This window comes from Podarcis vaucheri, assembly GCF_965113315.1.
Source record: "Podarcis vaucheri genome assembly, chromosome: 8".
NCBI lineage: Eukaryota > Metazoa > Chordata > Lepidosauria > Squamata > Lacertidae > Podarcis > Podarcis vaucheri.
Window position 1 is genome coordinate 95405932 of NC_138766.1, and position 22898 is coordinate 95428829.

Sequence of the window (22898 nt, forward strand, 5' to 3'; positions counted from 1 at the left end):
GGCAGCTCTCTGCCCCCTTGCAGACCAGTGGGGCAGCTGGCAGAGGGAGGGCTGGTGGCTCCCTGGCTGGTCAGAGGGCAGCCCCTTTGGGTCCAGGGGGGCAGCACGCAGCAAGGCTCCTCCTCCCTGCAGCTTCTGCTACCGACTGAACTCCAGCCATTCTGGGGACTTGAAAGACAAACTAGCCAACCAGAATTGTAGCAGGACATGGAAGGAGCCCTTGCCAAGCAACAGGCAGATTTCAAGACCCAGGTCCTCCTGCCTCGGCCACTGGACATCTCGGCCTGCCTTCCTGAGTCGCGTCCAGTAGCATCCTTCCCCACACAAAAGGGGGGCCACGTTTGACTTTGTGCCACCACTCATCACAGAACATCCCCCCACATTTCTCCGCCTGACCAATTCACCCTCTTCCACAGACAGACTTGGGGAGGGGGCATGCTCTATGGGAATTCTGTCAAGGGTGCTGTTTGGGGGCTTCTGTCATGTGCATGCACAATTTCATTCTGCACGGGCTCAGATGGGCACAGTGCCGGATTTAAGTATAAGCTAAAAAGGCTAGAGCTTAGGACCCCACTCTCTTGGACCCCCCAAAAAAATTTAAAGTGTAAAAACTGGGTGTACATTTCCAAAAGATAAGATAAAAAACAACTAAAAGAAAACCTACATACAGCCGCAGTGTTTGGTGTTGTGTAGGCTCCTGTGATGTAAGTCATGGGCCCTGCCTGCTAACCCGCTCCCTCAAATATCCCTGGTTTGCTCCTTTCTATATATAGGGTGCCTCCATTCTGCATGGACTGCTTGCGCGGCAACTTGTGCAAATGGCTTGAGATACCTATGATGTCCATACATTACCATCTAGCATATATTCAGCACAAAAGAACAGCGACAATTTGTTGTTGACAAAGGACAGCTGGACATAGAAAGGGCCCCATTACCCTCAGTAGCTGAGGACCGCATCAAACCTCAATCCGGCCCTGGTCGGACACCAGCAGCCCCCCCCCCTCGGGTGACAGGTGCTCCGCAGCCGGGTTCGTGCAAAGCCCACCGATTGCGCGCCCCCCAGAATCCGCGTCTTGCTCCTGGGGCTTTTGGAGGCGGAGGCTGCGCGGGCCACGACAGCCCCTTCCCGGAGCCCAGAGGTGGGGGGCTCGCTCTGCTTGGCCCCCGCGGCTGCCCTCCCCTCCCCTCCCCTCGCCCGCCCACTTGCCCGGAGACCGTCCCGCCGGGTCCCCTCTGGCCACGGAGGGCGGCGGCAGAAGAGGGCAGTCGAGCTCCGGGCCCCCTTCTCCGGAGGCCTCGGTGGGGCGCCCGAGGGCAGCGCAGATCGCGAGGCCGAGGCCGGCGCTCGGACCCGGGGCGGCTTCCCGAGCCGCCGCGCCAGCCGCGCCTTCCGCGCCGGGCGGAGCTGAGCCCGGGCCCGCCCCCCCCCCGGCAGCGGGGGCTCGGGCGGCGGAGGGGCAGCGGCGGCGGGACGGAGGCTGCAGCGGCGCCAGCGGCGCGTCCGTCCCCCGGGCGGCATGTCGGGCGCGGCGGAGCCGGAGGCGGCGGCGCCGGTGTCGGCGGCGTCGCAGGAGGAGAGCGAGGACGAGAGCGAGGTGCTGGAGGAGAGTCCCTGCGGCCGCTGGCAGAAGCGCAAGGAGCAGGTAGCGGCGGAGCCGAGGGCCGCGGGGTCCCCGGGCCGCCCCCACGAGGGTCTCCGGCGGGCCAGGGCTGCCCCCCCCCCAGCTGCAGCGGGGACCGGGCAGGGCGGAGGCCGAGCCGGGCTTCCTCGGGGCCGGGCGAGCGGGGTCTGCAGCCGCGCCGGTGCCTCCCTGCCCGACTCCCCCCTTGCCTCGGCGGGGCTCCCGGGACCCGTCGGGGCGCCTGGCCGTCGCCTCCCCTCCCCGCCCCCCGCCTGGAGGGGGAGCCGCGGGGTTCCTGCAAAACAGGGCAGCGGGGCAGCCCCGGTGCGGAGCCGGGGAGAGGGCCTCTCGTGGGCTGCTTATCTGGATGTGGCGCCCCAGACGCGAAGTGGGGCCGGGAGGCAGCCCAGCTCCATCCCCTTCCGCTAGGTGGGCTTTGCCCTCCTGGCTCTTGCGCCCCCCTTAGCCAGCCCCGCTTCGCCCCATATTCAGAAGACACTTCCCTCCTGTCGCCCACAGACAGAGCAGGTCTTGCCTCCCTGAACAAATCTCTCCTTCTAAAGGCGACGAGATCAGGAGGAAGCCTCCGAGTCCCCCTCCATTTGGAGAAGGGACACCCTCTCCCTGGCACGGGACCCGCCTTCTTTGCAGGGGTGCAGAGCCCCCCTCCACTGCCCCTCCCCCAGGCGCCTCTGATAAGGCCCATGTTTGCCTTCAGGGGAGGCCCCCAGGGAGGCCTGCTTGCCCAGGGTTGGGGGGGCCTGCCCCATGGGCCCCCAGCCACGATAGTGGGGGCAGCCGGGAGCCAGCTGGTCACACAGCTTTCAGCCCAGAGCCAGCTGGGAAGAGGGGCTCTGGTGGGATCTCTTTGCTCAGGGCAGGCAACCCCACTTCCTCCTAGGCTAGGCCTGCCCCACAGCACGCAGGCAGTGTGACCCCCTCCTTCTTACCGCCACAAGCCCCATCATGCCTCCCTCTGCCCACACTGCGGGGGGGGGGGCTCCTCTTTGTGCTGCCGCCCCTGAAACAGTCAGAGCAGATCCTGGAAAACTGTGAGAGGCTCAGCGTGGCTTAACCTGCCTGGGAATGTGGCTCCCTGAGCTGCACTCTGCACTCGCCCAGAGACACACCTGAGATTTTGTCTGTGTTTCTGCTGGCCAGCTGGCCAGGACTGAGCTCTCTTTCCTCTTCCAGGGTCTCCTTTCTGCCCTCCCCCAGTGCCTGCCTCAGGATCACTCTGCAGCGGGGGGGGGGCTGCTGGGACCCTGCCATTGCCACGCTCTCCGAGTGCCAGGGAAGAGGACCCTGCCCAGGTGGCCTCGCTGCCGCTCTGAGGCACAGGGGGGAGCTCCCGCTCTTGGCTCTGCCCAGTGCCAGAGAGGCTCTTGCCCGCCTGGTCACTCATTCCTGGGCACCCAGCAGGGCTGCATCGCAGTCCAAAGGGTCTCGGGAGCCAAGGCCTTTGCTGACAGAATGCAAACACAGGCTGGCGCCTCCCAGGCAAGGCAGGGCAATTTCTTCTGCGCTGACCTGCCCACCTCTGCTGTTTGCAAAGCCTTGGCAGCTTCAGGCTTCCATTGGCACAAAACGGGTCTATGGAACCGCCTGCCACTGGCCTGGCTGATGCCACTGGCACCAAGAGCCAAAGTGCTAGCAGTCCTTGCTATGACCCACCTCCTGCCAAGGGGGGCTTCTCCCTTGTGGGGGTTACCACCATTGCCAAAGCTGCCTCAGGAGCCTGGCCCACCCATTGGGCCACTTGCTCTGGCTTCTGGGGACAAGCCTAGATGTGCTGGTGTCCCTCTGGGGCTGGGGCAGACTTCTGGAGCCCCACAGGGCCAGATCGGTGATCCCTGTCTTCTGAAAGAAAATGTCCATGTAGAGAATGGGAAGCTTGGAGGGTTGTTTTTTAAAAAAATAATACTCAAGCAATATATGCAATTAATGGGGGGAAATACCTAGAACAAGCTGTGGGTCTGGCCTGCCCCTCTCTCCCTCCCCGCTTTGCCTCCTGCTCTTATTAAGGAAGAAGTCCTGCCAGCCGCCCTCCACTTCTGCTCCTTGGTGGAGGATCCTTGAATAAGCATGGGTGGGGTGCCATGGGTGGAGGGAGTGCTAGCCAGGAGGCCCACAGGTGACCTCTGCAGAAGGGCTGCTTATCTTGCAGCAGACCTGGGCTCTGGGCTGGCTTATCAGGGCCTCCTGCTGTGCCAGGCTTAGAGAGGAGGGGGGAGGGGGGCTTTGGCCTTCAGTTGGGCCTTCAGCCCCTCCAGACCTGCTGCCTGCCTGCCTGCCCAGCCTGCTCCACTTTGCTCTGGAATCAGGCCTGTTGAGGAATTATTATTATTATTATTATTATTATTATTATTATTATTATTATTATTATTTTCTTGCCTTCTTCCCCAACAGGGTCTCAGGGCACCTTACAGATAAAATAGAAGCAGCTAAAATATAGGGGGAAAGCAATAATTAAAAAACAATTAAACATTAGTACAATTAAACAATATGAATATAAAAAACCACTAAAGCATTAGAATATAAACACCGCAGGACCCGCCCTTTCCTTAAATAACAGTCAAAATAAAACTGTCTTCCCCTCCTGTGGAAGGTGTGCAAGGAGGGAGCCCAGCCCATCTGGCTTCTGTGGGAGAGCAGTCACCACCGAGAAGTCCCTCTCCCGTCTTCCTTCTGCCTTCCTGGATTGTGGCCTGGCTGTGTCTCTGAGGAAGGCAGGCAGAGGTAGAGAGGAGGGAAAGGAGGGAAATGGTGCCATGGTGCAGAGGCCCTCTTGGTCTCATATAGCCTCTATGGGGGGGGGATCTCCAGCTCCTTTGGCAAAAGGGACTTCAAGGGACTTTCTTTGCAAAAGTGTCCCCTCACAAAATGACCCTTAAAGGCCCAGCAGCAGCCCGCCCCCCTTGGCAGCTGCCTCTCTTGCAGTCTCAGAGACCGCAAGGCTTCCACATGCCTGGCCCTGTTTGCCTCCTGGCTCTGGCAATGCAGTTGCCATGACTACAGCTTCTCCAGAGCAGCTGTGGTACCCAGCCAGATGGCCCTGCAGCATCTTGTTGGCTGATGAGCCAAGCCCTCTTGCTCCTCATTGGCTGCCTGGGATGGGAGGGGGAAAGCAGAAAGGAAGCAGCTCCAGAGACTGTCTTGGGTGTGAGTTTTGGTGAACCTGCTCCCCCCAGCCTTGCTGGCTGTTTCTCCACCTGGCCTGGGAGGATGGAGTTCAGACTGACTCCAACTACGAAAGCAGAGGCTGCTGAACAGACTCATGGGCTGGGCTGCTGTTTGGGTTTCTTCCGTTGTCAGGGTTGTTGCTGTTGGTTTTTTGTATCTTTATTTTGTATCTTGTGATTTATGTGGAAACTGTTCAGTTGGGTTATATACTTTTTAGTATTTCGTTTATTGTTTATGACCACTTTTGTTATGATGTTGTTGTTAGTATTTTTTCTTCTTGTAAGCTGTCTTGAGCCAGGGCTTTTGCCCGAGGAATTTCTCACCAGCATCAGCAGTTGTCAGGCATCCTTCCCCCAGAGAGGGTGGTTGTTAAGGACATTTGTCTCACGTCTTCCCAACAGAATGTTGCTCAAGGCAATCAATGATTAAAAAAATGAAGCTCATCAAAATTCAAATTAAAACATTTATAAACCGCACACCAAAGTTATAAGCAGAGCTGGAAACCAAAATGGTTTCAATTATATCAACAGCCAGTGCAAAGCCAGCCACTGAAAGCCAGCAGCAGAGCCAGTGGGAAAGAGCCGTTGCCTTCCTCCCCCCCCCCATTTGCCCCCTGGAAGGCTGTCAAAGAGGAGGTTGAACTTCCCAAAGGAAGGTCTCCCAAATCCTGCCTCTGGCCACTGCCCCTCCTCCCCATCTCCTTTGCTGCCCCCCCCGGCTGCGAAACGTCAGGCTCCCGTCTGGACCCCGCCACCCTCCCCCCCCCAGGAAATGAATTTGCCCAGCTTGCCCAGGTTCCGCCCTCGCTGTGCCTCCCCACCCTTCATTCATTTAAAACGGTTGTCCTCTGCCTTTCCTCATCAAAAGCTCAAGGTGGCTACTACAAAATCAAACCACCATTCAACCCTTTCAAGTCCCCTTTCCATAAACATTAATAATAACAATTTTATTATTTGTATCCTGCCCATCTGGCTGGGTTTCTCCAGCCACTCTGGGCAACTTACAGTACGTATAAAAAATTGTAAAATATCAGACATAAAAAAGCTCTCGATACAGGGCTGCCTTCAGATGTCTTCTAAAAGTCAGATAGCTGTTTATTTCCTTGACATCTGATGGGAGCGCGTTCCACAGGGTGGGTGCCACCACTGAGAAGGCCCTCTGCCTGGTTCCCTGTAACTTCACTTCTCACAGGGAGGGAATCATAGAATAGAATCATAGAATCATAGAGTTGGAAGAGACCCCAAGGGCCATCGAGACCAACCCCCTGCCAAGCAGGAAACACCATCAGAGCACTCCTGACATATGGTTGTCAAGCCTCTGCTTAAAGACCTCCAAAGCAGGAGACTCCACCACACTCCTTGGCAGCAAATTCCACTGTCAAACAGCTCTTACTGTCAGGAAGTTCTTCCTCATGTTTAGGTGGAATCTTCTTTCTTTTAGTTTGGATCCATTGCTCCGTGTCCGCTTCTCTGGAGCAGCAGAAAACAACCTTTCTCCCTCCTCTATGTGACATCCTTTTATATATTTGAACATGGCTATCATATCACCCCCTAACCTCCTCTTCTCCAGGCTAAACATGCCCAGCTCCCTTAGCCGTTCCTCATAAGGCATCATTTCCAGGCCTTTGACCATTTTGGTTGCCCTCCTCTGGACACGTTCCAGTTGGTCAGTGTCCTTCTTGAACTGTGGTGCCCAGAACTGGACACAGTACTCCAGGTGTGGTCTGACCAGAGCAGAATACAGTGGCACTATTACTTCCCTTGGTCTAGATGCTATACTCCTATTGATGCAGCTCCTATTGAATCGCCAGAAGGCCCTCGGTGCTGGACCTCAGTGTCTGGGCAGAACGATGGGGGTGGAGACGCTCCTTCAGGTCTACTGGGCTGAGGCCATTTAGGGCTTTAAAGGTCAGCACCAACACTTTGAATTGTGCTCGGAAATGTACTGGGAGCCAATGTTGGTTTTTCAGGACCAATAAAAAGAGCAGTTAATGCAACAATCGAGCACCAGCAGTTGAAGTTATTCCAAATCAGCAGAGTAAAACGTATGCAATAAATCAACCCCTTGCAAACCCAAAAAACTTCTGCAAAAGGAAGGTTTTTACTTGCTTAAGGGGAGAGGGGCACAAAAGGCTGCTCTTCCTTTAGCAGGAGCTCCAGAGCCAGAGGAAAGACCGGCTCCTTCCTGCTTCCCGGCAGGGAGCATTTCAGGGGTGGTTCAGGGGATACACAGGGCAGGTGGCAAGAAGGTCAGATACCCCAGTCTTGAGCCATTTAGGACTTTAAAACTCATCATTAACACTTTGAATTGTGCCCCCCCCGTGAAAGCGGAGTGGGGAGGTCACTTGGCCCCCATATGGGGCTGCATTCTGGGGCCCCTGTAGCCTCTGGGGCAGCACAGTGAAGGTGCATGGTTGTCAGGAGGGACTGTGGCCCCCAGACATAAAGTTGCCCCACCCTGGTCAAGAGAAATCCTCAAGAGTGTGTACCTGTGGTTCCCAGGGAGGGGCAGCCTCATCCAGTACAGGTGTTGTCCCCATTCCTGCTCCACCAGCACCTGTGCCAGGTCTGTGTTGGCTTTTGGCTTATTTGCCATCTCCCAGTGTCAGATCAGGACCTGCCCAGACGCCTTCGCACAGACACCCCCAACCTTCAGCCCTCCAGGTGTTTTGGACTACAATTCCCATCATCCCTGACCACTGGTCCTGTTAGCTAGGGATCATGGGAGTTATGGGCCAAAACATCTGGAGGGCCGCAGGTTGGGGATGCCTGCCTTGGCAGGACAACAAAAGAAGAGGCAGAGCTGGGTGCCACCTGCTCACTGAGACTGAGTGACCCCCTCAGCCTGTAACCCCAACCCAGGGCAGCAGCTCAGGTGCCCAGCAGGAACCCCCAGTGCCGGGAAGTGGCCTCCCCACAGGGACCAGGACACCCTCCTAACAGGCCCCTCTCTTCTCAGGGAGCTAGTCCAGGAGGCTGGCATATTTCTCTGCCCCATTGAAATTTAGACTGTAAACCTCTGGGGACAGGGACCTGCCCTGCCTTAAAAAACCTTCGACCCATATTGCGCCTGTGTGTTTCTCTGCAAAGTGCGCTTCCTCTGCTTTGAGCTGTCCCCTCCCTGCCCTGACTTCTTTCTCTCCCCCCCCCTTGCCCTTTGCTCCTCCTCTTCTCAGCGATGCCACCCCCCCATGTCCTGGCATGCCCCCCCCCCGGCCACACAGCCAGAGGCGAAAGAGCAATGAACCCTTTTGCACAAGCAAAGCAGTCTCAGCCTTTTCAGCACAGCAATGGTGGGGGCTGTTGGATGAAGAAATGCCTGTGTCCTGTCCCCCCCGCAGTCCTTTTTGGGCTTTGCTCCTGGGAACCCTGCCCTGGGGTTGCTTAATAAAAAGGTGCCACAAAGACTGGCTCTGGGGTGAGTCACTCCCCCTTGGTCTCTTGTGGGGGGACATAGACCTTCAATTAGACGTTTTTTTGGGGGGGGTTAGTCTGATGTTCACTTTGGCTGCCCCTTTTGCAATCCCAGCTAAGAGACTGGCAAGCGGGTGGCGCCTGCCCATCATGTGGGGAAGGTGGGCGGATTGCGCCCCGTTTCAGTGGCAATGGGCAGTTGGGTCGGAGGCCTTCCCTGGTTGGGCTTGGCCACTGGCCCAACTGTGGCTTCCTCCGCACCTTGGCCAGGGGGCAGGCAGGGTCCTTCCTGGCAGATGCTGCCTCTGAGACCCCCTTCCCTCTTGGTGGGTCTCCTAGGCACGGTGCCCAGGTGAGGGGTGCCCTGTTCTTGCAAGTTGCCAAGGTGTGTCATCCCAGACCCACCTTTCTGGGCCTTTGACCAAGGGGGTCCCCATGCCAGCTAGCCGGGCAGCCAGCAGCGGAGCCGCCCCAGGGTGAAGGCGGCTGGTTTCTGGCCCTGGCAACCCCACTCCTTGGCCTGGGGGGAGGCAGGTGGCCGGGCGTGGGGGGGGGAAGGATGGGGACAATGGGGCCTCTTTGTTTCCCTGGCAGGAACTGGGCCATGAGACGTGGCTGCCAGGATGGCTCCATCTTCCCCTCTTAATGAACTCGGGCTGGCGCTGTGGCTGGAGGCCTTTGTCCCTCCCGGCCTGCCAAGGCAGACGTCTGCTGGTGCCCCAAGCCCTGGCAGGCGGGCGGGACAGGGTGTCCTCTCTGGGCCACAAACAATCCTGCCTTTCAGCAGGTGCTGGGCCAGCTCTCACCTCCCCCCCCCCTGCCAGCGCCTGCTGCTGCCGGAGGCCCCACAGCAAGGAGGCAGGTGCCCAAGGGCCGAGGGGTTGGCACAGCCCCCCTGCAGGGCATGCCCTCGGTCCGCATCCAGGAGCCAGCCCTCTGCCTCAACTTCCCCTGCGGCAGGAGTGGTCAGCCAGGCAGGAGAGCAGGACAGAGCCCAGGGCTGTGCTAGCAGGCTGCCTTTTGCCCTTGCCTAGCAACAGCCGGGGCCTTGTTTCCCCCCCGCCCATTTCTACCAAGGAGATGTGCTGGGTCTGGGCCCAGGTAGCTTGGCCAATTGGGGGGCCATGGCGATCTCTCTTCCCCCCAGGGAACCACTGGCTACATTCCCCGCCCCCCAAGCATCCTGGGAATCTCAGCGTTTGTTTACTAAAAGATATCCCACATTCCTTTGCCTGCCCTGGATGCCACCCCCAGAGAGGCTGGGAAAGTGTGCCTCCTGCCCCATCCCCATCAGCCTCTGTGCCCCCCACAGAGGCTGAGTAGCAGGGCAGGAGCCCAATAGACCCCCCCACACACACACACACATGCACACCCTTCCTTGTATTCGGAAATATACTGCCTTTGATCATGGGGGTTAGCTTAGCAAATTTATTAATAGTTTCCCACAGCAGATGGTCCCGCAGCGATTTAGAAGAATAAAATACAACGAAGCAGAATAAAATACATGAACATATTGTCATAACAAAAATAAAAACATCCAGTCGCTGGTGCTGCCCAGAAAGGCAAAGACAGATTTGCATGGCACTGAAAATAAGACAAGCTGGAGGCAGATGGGCCTGCAGGGAACAGGGCCTTTTCTAGCTGGGAAGCTACTGCAGAAAAGGCCTGTTCTCTCCTCACCAGCCCTGAGGACAGAAACAGCTGGCAGGATCAGGCCAGTGGCCCATCTAGTCCAGCATCCTGTTCTCACAGTGGCCAACCAGATGCGTGTTGTAGGAAACCTGCAGGCAGGATCCAGGCTCCAGAGCAACTCTCTCCTGCTGCGCTTTCCAGAAAGGGGCATTCAGGAGCCTTGCAGAGCCTGGCAATTGGGACTGGTGGCCTCCACTAGCCCTGTCCTCGGGGGGGGGGGGTTGTCTAATCCTGTTTAAAGGCCTCCAAGTTGGTGGCCCTCCCAGCCTCCTGTGGGCGAGAGTTCCACAGTTGGACTCTGGGCTGCATGAAGGAGGACTTTCTTTGATCTGCCCTGAATCTTCCAGCATTCAGCTTCACTGAAGGTCCTGGGGTTCCAGCGCTATGACGGGGAGGAAAACCTTTCCTCTCTCCACTTCCTTTGTGCCAGGCATCCTTGCAGAGGCTTCTCTCGTGCTGCCCCGGCTTCCTCGCCTTTTCTCTAAACTTAAAAGTCCCAAATACTTCAACCTTCTTTCATAGGGGAGTCGATCCACCCCAGATGACTTTACTGGTCCTTTAGCTCTCCTGGGAGATGGCACACCCAGAAGGGCCTCAGGTGAGGATCTCTGGGACGAGGCAGACAGAGAGAGACAGTCCTCTGGGGTTAGGAGTCAGGAGCCATGGGAGATTTAAAAGGCCAAAACCATCTCTTTGAATTAGGCCAGAGCAGTTTCCACAAGAAACAGTGTTAAATGTTTAAAAAAAAAAAAATCCTTCCAGTAGCACCTTAAAGACCAACTAAGTTAGTTCTTGGTATGAGCTTTCGTGTGCATGCACACTTCTTCAGATACACACACGAAAGCTCATACCAAGAACTAACTTAGTTGGTCTTTAAGGTGCTACTGGAAGGAATTTTTTTTATTTTGACTATGGCAGACCAACACGGCTACCTATCTGTTAGTGTTAAATGTTGTTGTTGTTGACCACCATTCATAGGTATCAGAGCAGTTCACAACATAAAAATACAGTACAAGAAAAATAACACAGAATACAAAACAAAAATGAAGCAATCACCCACATCCCCTGCTGCAAGGAGATCTGCTCCTCCTTGTTCCCGTCGGCCACAGAGCCCTGCCTTCTGCAAGAGCCAGATTCCAGGCCGTCTCCAAAGGCAGCCCCACACATTGCAGCTCTCTCCCAGTGCTTGTCTGGGGCCGTGACTCCGCTGTGCTCTGGGGGGGGGGCAGGGCCCACGTCCCGCAGCTGCGCTGAGCCTCTGGCGCGCTGAAGCTGCGTCTCTCCCCACAGGTCAACCAGGGCAACATGCCTGGACTGCAGAGCACCTTCCTGGCCATGGACACAGAGGAAGGCGTGGAGGTTGTGTGGAACGAGCTGCAGTTCACCGACAAGGCGGCCTTCAAAGCTCATGAGGTGAGGCTGGCAACCCCCTAGACCTTGGGGGTGGTGCACGCCAAGCGCTCTCCCCCAAGGAAGGCGGCGCCTCACCCTGCCCAGCTCCAGACCCCCAGCTTGTTCCCCATGGCTGAGTCTCCCCTCCCTGCCCACTTCCTCTGGCCACAGGAGAAGATCAAGACCATGTTTGAGCAGCTGGTAGTCGTTGACCACCCCAACATCGTGAAGGTCCACAAGTACTGGCTGGATGTGAAGGAAATCAAGGCCCAGGTGAGGCAGGGGCCCCCATGGAGGCTTGGCAGGGCTGCCCCCAGCCCTTGGGATGAGCTCCCTCCACGATACGGGCCCAGGCCTGACCCTGAGTGACCACCCTGGGGGAGGTGGGCTTGTGTAGGGGTCTCAGGGGCAGAGGAACGGCTTTCCAGGTGGAAGCACTTGGGTTCAATCCTGGCAGCATCTCCCATCCCAGCTGGAGCGGCAGCGGCTGCTGAGGCTGCCAGCGCAGGGCTGGCTTGGCAAGACCCTCCTGCGATCCTGGAGAGCCACTGCTGCTGCTCCAGGTGACCGAGAGCCTAACCTGGTCATGCCAGGGTGGGGGGCAGCCCCACACATCCAAAGTCTGGTGCCCATGCCCTGGCTTCTGCAAAGCCGTCATGTACAAAAGAGCCACGTGGCTGGTGCCCAGAAAGAAAGCTCCAGGGCAGGATCCTGAGCATAGTAAGAGCTTGGCAGAAGGGAGGATTCCCAGAATCCTCTTTCTGTTGGAGGGCTGGGCTTGTCTTTGGGCGTCCATTTCCAAACCTTGCCCGTGAAGGAGCCTCTCCCCCTTGGGGCTGCTGTGGGAACTGTGGGGCCTGAGAGGCTTCCTGGGGCGACAGGTCAACCCCTCAGTTCACCCACCTGATCCTCCCCACCAGGTGATCTTCATCACAGAGTACGTCTCCTCCGGAAGCCTGAAGCAGTTCCTCAAGAAGACCAAGAAGAACCACAAGGCTATGAATGCCCGGGTAGGACCCCTGCCCTGCCCCCCAACCCCCACTTCCCCCAGGCCCCTGCAGGGATGCTCCAGCTTGCCCCCCAGGGCGACAGGTGTGGTACAAGGGCGGTGGGGGGGGGAGCTGGGAGAGAGCCAGAGGAACCCTTGCAGCAGGAGCAGCAGGTCAGGCAAGACAGACCTTCCTCTGAAGGAAGCCACTCCCCGCAGGCTGACCGGAGCCCCCGATGGGTGGGTGAAGGTGGATTCAGGGCAGGCGACTGCCCTGTCCAGGTGGCAGCTGCTCCTGTTGAGCGAAAAAGGCGGCGGGGGGGTGTGTCTCCTGAGCTGACTTGCTCTCTCATTGCTCCCCCCTACCAAAAAACAAAACAGGCTTGGAAGCGCTGGTGCACTCAGATCCTCTCGGCCCTCAGGTGAGCCTCCGCTGCTGCTGCTGCCCCCCCCGCCGTGCCTCAGCCCCACCCTCTCTGTGGGGAGAAGCAGTCCAATGCCCCTCGACTCCCTTCCTCTTGCAGCTACCTGCACTCCTGCGAACCCCCCATCATCCACGGGAATCTCACCAGTGACACCATCTTCATCCAGCACAATGGACTCATCAAGATTGGGTCAGGTACGGAGCGGGTCCTGGGCCTTGGCAGGAGGGGTGTGGTGGGGGGTAAAGAACGGCCTTTGCTACCCATGGGGCAAACTGACATGGGAGGACCTGGTCCGGCCCCCACAGCTCCCCCCCCCCGTGGCCAGGCAGGGGCCTCAAGGCCTTTCCCCTCCTGCTTCACAGAACCACGTGCTTTTCAGCAACTCTCCCTCTCTGTTCTCTCCCTGCAGTTTGGCACAGAGTCTTTGCGAAGGGTAAGTGCTGCCTCTTCCTCTTGCCCCCCAAACGTAGTCCCGACCCTGTTCCATAGGGAGCGACAGGCGGGTTTTCCTCCGCATTCTTCAGGGCTCCAGGTCCATCACAGCCACCCTAAGTGCCAGGAGTGCTGGATTGCTTCCTCGTGAAGACCTTCTCTGGGTCACTTGGCCTTCGGGGCAATGGAGTGTGTGTGTGTTGGGGGGGGTCCCCGTCCTCTGTTCTGGCCCCAGTCCATTCCTGGAGGCTGTGGGATCTCTCGCAACCTGCTGCCTGGGGGAGGATGGGCCCCTCTGGACACTCCATGCGCTGTCACTTACGGTAAGCCCTTCAGGAGCATCGCTGCCTCTGGCTGTGGCAGGCAGAGCAGAGCCATGGCGGCTGCAGCCATCGATGGCCCTCTTCTCCGTGAAGTTGTGCAATCCTCTTTTCAAGGCCTCCACGCTGGTGGCTGCCACTGGCTCCTGCAGGAGGGAGTCCCATAGTTTAATCCTTGTATCCGCCCTGAATGCTCCAGCCTTCCTCTCCCTTCTCCCCGCCCCACAGCCATCCCGCCTGAGCTCCGCAGCCCCATCCGTGCCGAGCGAGAGGAGCAGCGCAACCTGCACTTCTTCCCCCCGGAGTACGGGCGTGAGTAGTGGTGCAAGGGCCGCTGGAGGGTGGGCGGGGCTTCCCTGGAGGCGGGGCTTTGGCCAGCTGGGTCTGGTTGTGCTTCCTTTTTCAGACGTGGCGGATGGGACGGCCGTGGACATCTTCTCCTTCGGGATGTGCGCTCTGGAGGTAGGGAATCTGGGGAGTGTGGATGGCCACGCAGGGGCCCTGGTGACCCTGCCCTTGGGGGGGAGGGTGGCTCCCTTCCCCACATCCACCACCTCTTCCGCAGGGGGCTCCTTCCCAGGCCAGCACTGTCTTCTGGCAAAAGGGTTGCTGCGAGCCATGCTGCCCCTTTTGTTCTGCCCCAGCTTCACCCCCTTGCCCCCTCCCCTCTGCTTCTCCCCACAGATGGCGGTGCTGGAGATCCAGTCCAATGGGGACACCTACGTGTCGGAGGAGGCAATTGAGCGGGCAAGGCATTCTCTGGATGACCCCATCATGCGGGTGAGAAAAGCCTCTTGGCCACCTCCCCACAGGGGTGGCACAGCAGGGGATCAGGCTCCCTGCCTGTCTGGTGGCTGTGGCAACCCCTCTGCCCCCGCCCCCATTGTAGACGCCTGGAATGCCCCACTGCCCTTTCTTTGAGGGCAAATGCTGCCGGGCGGCCTTGAGAGGATGAGCTGCATGACAGTGAGGCTGCCTGGCTCCTTCCCAAGTCCTGCTGCTGTGGCAAAGCCCCGACACCTCTGGACATTGCAGGGGAATCTGGCTTCCCAGCAACCCATGGGTAGCAAACCAGGAACGAGCCTTGGCTTCAGCTGGAGGGCTGTGCTGGGAGTCTGGGGCCTCTGCTGGCGGCACCAGGATGGACAGATGGACGGATGGAGCTTGCGCCTCCTCCCTGCCAAGCCATCGCTGGGCTTAGTGTGACGCATGAACTAGGCCAGGGACGTCCAACTCCCAGTAGACTGCAATCTGCTCACAGTATTAAAAAACTGGCAGTGATCACCCCATTGTTGTAAAAAGACTGGCAGCAATCTACCCAAAGTTGTGGGGCTTTTTTTAGGAAGCCAAAGTTGGGGGTTGTTGCTTTTTTTGCTTTTTTTGTAAGGAGATGGCTGAGGGGTCAGAGGTCAGCCACGATCTGGAAGAAACACACCGTGATCTACCAGTAGATCATGATCTATCTGTTGGAAACGCCTGAACCAAGCCTTCGTGAAAGGCTTGGGACGCCCCATGGCGGCGGGGGAGGGGGGCAGCTTTCCTGCGGAGGAAGAGCCTGCTGGGTCAGGCCAAAGGGGTCATCTAGCCCAGCACCCTCTTCTCACGGTGGCCAACCTGGTGCCCATTGTGGGAAACCTGCAAGCCGGGTTCTGCCCCCCTATGGCATGGGTAGGCAAACCAAGGCCCAGGGGCCGGATCTGGCCCAATCACCTTCTAAATCTGGACTGCGGATGGTCCGGGAATAGCGTGTTTTTACATGAGAAGAATGTGTCCTTTTATTTAAAATGCATCTCTGGGTTATTTGGGGGCATAGGAATTCGTTCCTTCCCCCCCTTCAAAATATAGTCTGGCCCCCACGAGGTCTGAGGGACGGTGGAGCGGCCCCCTGCTGAAAAAGTTTGCTGCCCCCTGCCCGATGGTTTCCGCCCACTGGAATTGAGAAGCCCCTCTGCCCCCCGCTGTGGAGACAGAGCCCGGCCACCCCTTTGGCAATCCTAGTTCTGGGTCCAGCAGGGCCTCAGAGGCCAGAGCCAGGAAGCTCCCAGGAGGCAAGGCAGGTCCTCTGGGGAGGGGGAGCCAAGGTGTGTCCCACGTGGCAATTCCCTGGCAGCGTCTCAGCTGCCCACGTCTGCGCTCCCTGCCCTTTCTCCTGCTTTGCCCGGACACCGTGGCCACTGATCTGTGGCCTTTCCTGGCCGGCCTCTTGGCTGTAGTGCCCGGCTCTCCTGGTAGGAGGCTGTCACTGAGCCCGGCTTCCCCTTAAGACACCCCCCCCCCCGCTGCCCCTGTGTCCTTGCAGGAGTTCATCCTGGGCTGCCTCCTCCTGAACCCAGACCGGCGTCCTACGGCTCACAACCTCCTTTTCCACCGCGTCCTCTTTGAGGTCCACTCCCTGAAGCTCCTGGCCGCTCACTGCTTCATCAGCAACCAGTGTGAGTTGGGGAGGGGGTGGGAGTGGGGCAGCTGGGAAGGCCCCCCCCCACCCTGGCCGGGCCGTCTTGCTTCAGCCCCAACCAGCCCTGCCTGCCTGATTCTTGCAGACCTGTGGCCTGAGAATGTGGTGGAAGAGAAAACCAAGCAGCTGGACCTCAGCATCGTCATGGCAGAGATCCAGCGAGAGGGTCGCCCGCCTGTGCAGTGGAGGTGGGCAGCCAGGGAAATGGGTGGGGCTGGGCAAAGGGAACCTGCCCCCACCCCCAACCAGCCAGCCAGCCAGCTCCTCCACACCAGTGTGGTGTAGTGGTTCAGAGCGGTGGACTCGTAATCTGGGTTCGCTTCCCCTCTCCTCCACCTGCAGCTGCTGGGTGACCTTGGGCCAGTCACACTTCTCTGAAGTCGCTCAGCCCCACTCACCTCACAGAGTGTTTGTTGTGGGGCAGGAAGGGAAAGGAGAATGTGAGCCGCTTTGAGACTCCTGAAGGGGAGTGATAAAGCGGGATATCAAATCCAAACTCTTCTTCTTCTCCACTTTAGATACTCAGAAGTTTCCTTCCTGGAGCTGGACAAGTTCCTGGAGGATGTGAGGTGAGTCTGTGCATGGGCTGCACGTGTGGGTCCCCCTGCCCCCTTCATGTCCCACAGCAGGATTCCAAGGGTGTTGGTCTCTTGTATTCTGGGACTGCAGTGGGGCAGCCCTGCTTTTTGCCTCCCCCCCTCCAGGAATGGGGGTGGGGCAGACAGACGGATCAAGAAGCAGAGCTGCTGCTCTCTTAGGGGGCTGAGCCCCAGAGCCCCCTCTCCCCCTCCCCTCTTGGGCTCTGGCTGCCAGTCTCCCCCGGGATGTGGGGTCCATGGGGCTGATGCTCCCAGCTGGCCTGTCTTTCTCTCCTTTCACCCCAGGAATGGCATTTATCCCCTGATGAACTTTGCTGCTACCCGCCCCCACACGCTCCCCAGATCGACATCCCAGCCCCCCGAGGACCCCCAGAAGGCCAAGACGCCCACGCCAGAGCCCTTTGATGTGGAGACCAGAAAGGTAAGAGCAGCTTTGCAGAGCTTCAACGGAGCGGCCAGAGGGTCTGCTCTGCATGCGTGAGATCCTGACCTCAGCCCCCCAAGGGCATCTTTGGGTGGGGGGCCTGGAAAGACCCCGGCCTGCATCCCTGGTGGAAACCAGTGTAGGCTCGGTGGAGCCCCAGGGCTCTGGCCTCAGCACCCACAGGGGACCCTCTTCCCCAGCCTCCCCTCCAGCGTGGGGTGGGGGCCAAGGAGCCCTCTCCTGAGGAGTCCCTGCCTCTCCCCCCCCCCCCAGGTGGTGCAGATGCAGTGCGGCATGGAGTGGAGCGAGGAGAAGAGGCAGTGGCGGGTACGTCTCCCCCCCCCCTTCCTGGGCAGGGCTGGGGAAGAGGGCAGGAGGGACCCCTGGCTGTGGGGCAGACGAGAGGCGGCAGCTCTGTGGGTCCCCTGCAGGCGCCGTCAGCCAGCCTCCCCTTCTCACACATGGGGGGGGGGAGATTCTCCCTCAAGAACTCCCCCCCCCCATACACTCTCTTTGTGTGTCCTCCCAGCTCACGCTCCTTCTGGTCCTGGAAGACAAACTTCACCGCCAGCTGAGCTACGACCTGCTGCCAAGTGAGTGGACTCCCCATGCCTCCCCTGTACCCACCCCCTCACAGTTGCCTGGCTCTTGGACCTGAGACACTGGTGGGGCCTCCCAGTGGCACAGCCATGGCCTTGGGGGGCTGCTTTGTTGGCCTGGGGTCAGCTGTGCCTCCCACGCTTTGTGGGGGTCCCTCCCCACGCCAGTCTTCCTTTCGCCTCTCACTCACTGTCACGAGGCTTGAAATACCAGCCGACCCTCCGGCCCTTTGGTGCCCCCCCCCCTTAGCAGCTCCTCCTCCTCTCCTCTGCAGATGACAATCCCAAGGACTTGGCTATGGAGCTTGTGCACTATGGATTCATCAGCCCGGTGAGCTTCTTCAGGGCCCACCCCCTGGTGAGGGGGGGGGAGGGAAGCAAATGAGAGAGAAAAGAAAGGTTTGTTTGAGGCAAGAGCTCTGGTCCTGCTCCTCCCAGGGATTAAGCAGGTGAAAAACAGGTGGGGCTGCATTTTTCAGCCAGGTCTGTCTGCCTAGGAAAATAATCCAAGCTGTCAAGTTCCACAAGCGCTTTCTCTTTCTTTCTTTCTTTCTTTCTTTCTTTCTTTCTTTCTTTCTTCTCCCCTTTCTCTTTGTGTGCCTTTTTCTGCGTAGCCTCTGCCCCTCCCTACCCAGCGTGGCCAGTGGCTACAGTGGGAGTTGTGGATCAACAATTCCCGGAGGGCGACAGCCCCCACCTCCAGCCCCCCACCCCTGCTGGGCTGTGGGCACCTGCCTTCCTGATCCCCCTCAGTCAGCTGACATGGGGGGGGTACCAAAAGGCCCTCCTCTTCCAGGGCTACCCTCTCAAACTCAGTTTATGATACGATACGATAATCTTTATTGTTATTGTCCCATAGAACAGAACAACGAAATTGAAAAAATCTACACCAGACATTCGAAAACCAACAGGCCTGCTATCCCAGCTATCCCAGTCTGATTAGCCCCCTAAAAACTCTGATACCCCATAATTAAATACAATATACTCCTACAGAGACTACCTTACACTGCGTTTAAAACCAAAATCGCATTTGGATAAAAACCGTTTCTGAGGCGGCTGGTTTGCTGAGCCACATGCAAAGCTGCAGAGGCAGACTGCCAATTCTCCACCCTCTTTTTACATTTCTATCCCCCCTTTCCTGCCAAGAAGCTTAAAGCGGCACACACGGTGCTCCCCTCCCCATTTCATCCTCGCATCAACCCTGTCAGCCAGGCGAGGGATGGCAACTGGCCCAAGGTCACCTGGCAGGGGGACGAGAGCCAGCTCAGAGCCAGCCCTGTGTTGGGGGCAGAGAGAAAGGGCATGGAAGAGCCGGGGCGGAAGGCAGTGGGGCAGATGCCCCCGGCTGCGCTGGGGCAGAAGCCTCCCCCTAGGGACCAACTGGGAGGAGGAGGGGGCTGCCACGGAGGCCCAGCATGGGGGAGCGGGAGGGGAGCCCCCGCTGACCCTGCCTCTTCTTCTCCCCCAGGACGACTGTGACAAGCTGGCCGCCTTCCTCGAAAGCGCCTTCCGCAAGCAGCACCCTCCTCCCTCCTGAGCCAGCGTGGTCTGGGGCAGGTGGGCCCCGTTGGAGAAGGGACAGGAGCCACCTTGGGCGTGGTGGGCCGGAGGGCTCCTCTGTGCCAAGGTTGGCTTGGAGGGCAGCAGCCGGGTGGGGGAGGCACCAGCAGCCCTGAGGGTGCCCCACCGGAAGACCAGGAAGAGCTGGGCAGGGCTGAGAGTTGGCGCTGGCCAGGGCGAATCTCAGGAACGGTTGCATTTCCACCAGCCCCCCCCCCACCTCCCTCTGCTGGTGGGGGTGGCAGAGGAAGTGCAGGCTTGCTCAGAGCCCCCGGTGGCCCCTCTTGCTCCGCAGCGTCCCCTTACGATGGAGAGGGTGGCAGGCTCAGAGCCACGAGAAGGAAGCAGAGCTCCAGAGGCCTTAGCTGGGCCACCCCACCTGCTGGATTCCCCCCTCTGCTCCTGTCCATCCCAGATTGGGGGCACCAAGAGGGAAGTCCCAGGACCTCGTTCTTCTCGGAAGGGTCGGGGGCCACGGGGCAGCTGAGCTGCTGGCATTTGGACTGGGAAGGAGCTGGGCCCCAGGAACCCCCTGCTTCAGAAGCTGCTTCTGCCGCCGCCACTTGGAGCTGCTCAGCTGTGTCCTGCTGCTCTGGGCAGGCAACGTGTGCGGATTCTGCTCTCTTGTGATGTATGTTGTGCTTGCTGAGCTGCCTGCCTTGGGCACCTGGTGCTGGCGGTGCCAAATCCCCCCCCCCTGTTGCTTTGCCAGTGCCTGTGATGATAGCAATTAATATATTAAAATATAACGAGCCTCTTGGGGAACAGTGGCCTCCTCCGTTTCTGAGAACTGGCTCTTTCCCAGCCATTCTTCTCTGGGCAAGAGGGCCGGGATCCTGCGCAGCCTCAGCTGCTCTGCCTGCCTCCCTTGGAGCCCAGCTCGGGTGCCTGCAGCGCCAGTCAGCTGGATGGTTTGTCCCCTGGGAACCTGAGAGCAAAGCAGCTCTCAGGAAGGGCAGGCAGAGGCAGGAAGAGGGCCCTGTGGGGGACGCTCCTCTCTTCTCTGGACCAAAAGCTGCTTGACCTGCACCCAACATCCTGCCCCAGCACGGAACCCGCAGCCCAAATGCATGCCCTGCTTCAGCACCATCAGCCTGGCCGCTTGTGGGAAAGAGGGTGGGGAGCTAGCAGAAGCCGCTTGTCTGGTGCCGCCTCCATGGTTGGGCTGCCCCCCCCCAAGCAAATCCCAAGGCAAGATTCAACTAGCAAGTCTTGCGAGCAGAACAGAGCCAGCATGAGGGCTCCTTTCTCCCGCTGTGCCCAGAGAAATTGGCTGGCAGTTGCTGGCTGATCCCCCCAAACTGCACTTGGGAGGAAGAGAGGAGACCATCCCGCCTGGCAAGCTGAGAAGCTTGTGCTGATGAAACAAGTGGCCCTTGTACTATGTGGATTTCCTCAGCACAGGAATGCTGCCTGCCAGCGCCCTGGTCTTTGGCGAGCAAGGGGGTCCTTGCTTGCTGCTGCTCTTTGATAAGCCAGCTGTGATCCTCTCTGCAGGTGGGTTGCTCAGGTGAATTATGTCATTGTATTCTTCCACCCCCACTGCCCTTAGGCTTCCCTTGTCAAATAGCCAAAGCCCTATTTCCATCAAGACAGCTGGGCTAAATGAGCCTCAGATCCTGCTGCTGTCCTTGCTCAAAGTCCGTCACCCAGCGCAGTCCATCCTTTGCTGGGAGTGCGGATGCAGGCCTGCTGTGCTGGAAGAGGCTGGAAGGCTTTTCGGGAGTAAGATGCACATTCCAAAGGACACCCATGAGCTCCAGAGAGGGAGATCCTGGAGTGGGCCCAGGGGGCATGGATGCCATGTGCCCCCAGCAGCCCCAGGCTCTGTTTTCTTTCTATTTCTATTTTGAGAAAAGTAAGTCTCCAGCCCTCCTGGAAATAAAGTTCAGCAGCAAGATGTGCAGGTTCCCCTTCTACACACTGTCTGCAAGAAGAGCCAATCTGGCTGCTTCTGCCTTTCAGGGGTTTTAGCCAGTGAGTGAAGTCAGAGCTGTGAATGATGAGTGAGTTGTTTAGGACCCCAGAGATTCCTACTGCCTGGTGTCTTAAAGAACTGCGGTTTCCCCCACTCCTTTAGCACACTTTTCTGGCTTGTGATTCACTTTCCAATCCTTAGAAACTCTGTAGTTTGCCCACCCTTTTCTCCTGCTAGTTAGGATGCAGCTTTCCTGTGGTGTCACTTTCTGCAAATACAGTAAGTATGCATGGACGTAAAAACAACCCACCTTTGCAAATGGCAAAATGTGAAAATTTTGCCAAGAGGCTTAGGTACGTCTCCTGTTGTGCACTCATTAAGAAGTCATCTATAGCTGACTTACAGTACAGTGGTCTACATGTCTACTAAGAAGTCCATTTGTGATAAAAAGGGCTTACCCTATGGCTTTGGTTTAGGGCTGGCAGTGAGGGAAGCAGGCTCCTTGTGCCTTTAACAACTGTGTGGCAGACAGAAGTTCTAGAAGTTAAGCCTTTTCAATTATGGAAATACAATGTTTCACTTGTTCACAATCTGTGTCCCAAGACATTTTATTATGTGTGTTTGCACTGATTCTTAATTAATTAATTTCATAAAATTTAAGCATTACTTGATTGTAAAAACAAAACTATTTGTATGACACCAATAACAGGTAACGTTTTGCACTATTTTGCAAGAGGGTCAGAGGACCCAATCCACAGTGCACTTTCCCTAGAAAATCCCACTGGCACCCCTGGTTGCAGGCAGACCAGATAAATCTTCCAGATTTGCATAATCAAATCAACTTCTAGCTGCAGTAAGAGGGGCCATAGGAACGCAAGTGGGCGGTTTTGTGCACAGCTGGGCCCAGAAGCAAACTCCAGCAGCTCTTCACAAAGCCTCCTGGCCCTAGGCCTGGGGAAAGTCTCCCTCTGCTGCAGACCCCGGGGAGCGGAACTAGGAAAGCAATTCAGCCTCACCTACATGGTGCCCTCTTCACTTGGGCCCTCCGTCCTTTCCCTGCTTATTTGACTCCGATACCTGAGCCTCATAACCCACAACTTCCAGCTTTTGGCACCAGGGAATATTCCGTGTCTGCCGTGCCTTCAGGACTAGGCCAGATCCTGCCATTAATGCCAGTGTCAATTATTGGTCTTTGTTGCTCTTGTAGAACCCAGAAGGGGGAACGTGCTTCTTTAGGATACGTTTCATGCAGATTTCTTCCTGCTAGACTAGTCAAGGAGCCTCCTTTGCACCAAGAAGAGGCAGGCGGTTCTCACTCAACCGCCTGACAGATGTTACCATGTACAGCCAATCTCTATAAGATGGCTGAGGAACTTCTGAAGGGAAACATTCATGGAGCACTCGTTCCTGGGAGTCATGGGTGATGGTAGCGGGGAGTGCTGTTGTGCTCATGTTTGGCTTGCAGGCTTCCCATACGCAGCCGGTAAGACATTGGGGGAGCAGGATTCCAGACTTGGTGGGTCCCGTCTGGCCTGAAGCAGCGGCAGCAGGGCTCTTCTGCTGTTGCTGTTGTGTATGTGTTAAAGTGAAGGGTAAAAATTCATGCAGGGGCCAGAACGTATGAAACAGAGTCTAAAAGCCTTAAAACAAGAGCAAACAAAGCCAAAGTCTGAATGCCTGCACAACACAGTCACTGCAGGGACTGTCATTCCTATGAGGAGATCTCCCAGGCCAGGAGGAAGAGTGCTTGGCTGCATTCACCAGCTGAATCTAACCAGTGTGATGTAGTGGGTAAGGGGATGTAGGTGGCGCTATGGTCTAAATCACTGCGCCTCTTGGGCTTGGCGATTGGAAGCAACGGGGTGAGCTCCCATTG

The 22898-nt window shown here is 57.8% G+C and overlaps 1 protein-coding gene across 2 annotated transcripts; it reads left to right on the top strand.

Moving 5' to 3' along the window:
* The first annotated feature begins 1482 nt into the window (after nt 1-1482).
* On the top strand, nt 1483-21612 carry NRBP2 (nuclear receptor binding protein 2). 2 transcript variants are annotated; one of them, XR_014222841.1, is made up of 19 exons: nt 1483-1643; nt 11201-11323; nt 11474-11575; nt 12223-12312; nt 12672-12712; nt 12815-12909; nt 13125-13148; nt 13696-13779; nt 13874-13929; nt 14152-14247; nt 15767-15899; nt 16008-16110; nt 16441-16491; nt 16807-16942; nt 17219-17272; nt 17475-17538; nt 17820-17875; nt 19013-21389; nt 21428-21612. XR_014222841.1 is itself a non-coding variant. In XM_082235732.1 (18 exons), the coding sequence occupies exons 1-18, from the start codon at nt 1518-1520 to the stop codon at nt 19079-19081; spliced, it is 1503 nt and encodes a 500-aa protein (XP_082091858.1). In that variant the 5' UTR covers nt 1483-1517; the 3' UTR covers nt 19082-21612. The 2 variants fall into 2 exon arrangements, 1 of the variants encoding a protein (XP_082091858.1); XM_082235732.1 differs by having other exon boundaries at nt 19013-21612.
* Nucleotides 21613-22898: the final 1286 nt, after the last annotated feature.

What these genes read in the sequence shown, in the direction of transcription:
- NRBP2 (XM_082235732.1), top strand. Translation starts at nt 1,518, where the DNA reads ATGTCGGGCGCGGCGGAGCCGGAGGCGGCGGCGCCGGTGTCGGCGGCG. An exon ending in CAGATCCTCTCGGCCCTCAG is followed by an intron (nt 12,713 to 12,814) that starts GTGAGCCTCCGC and finishes TTCCTCTTGCAG; the next exon opens with CTACCTGCACTCCTGCGAAC. An exon ending in ACTATGGATTCATCAGCCCG is followed by an intron (nt 17,876 to 19,012) that starts GTGAGCTTCTTC and finishes CTTCTCCCCCAG; the next exon opens with GACGACTGTGACAAGCTGGC.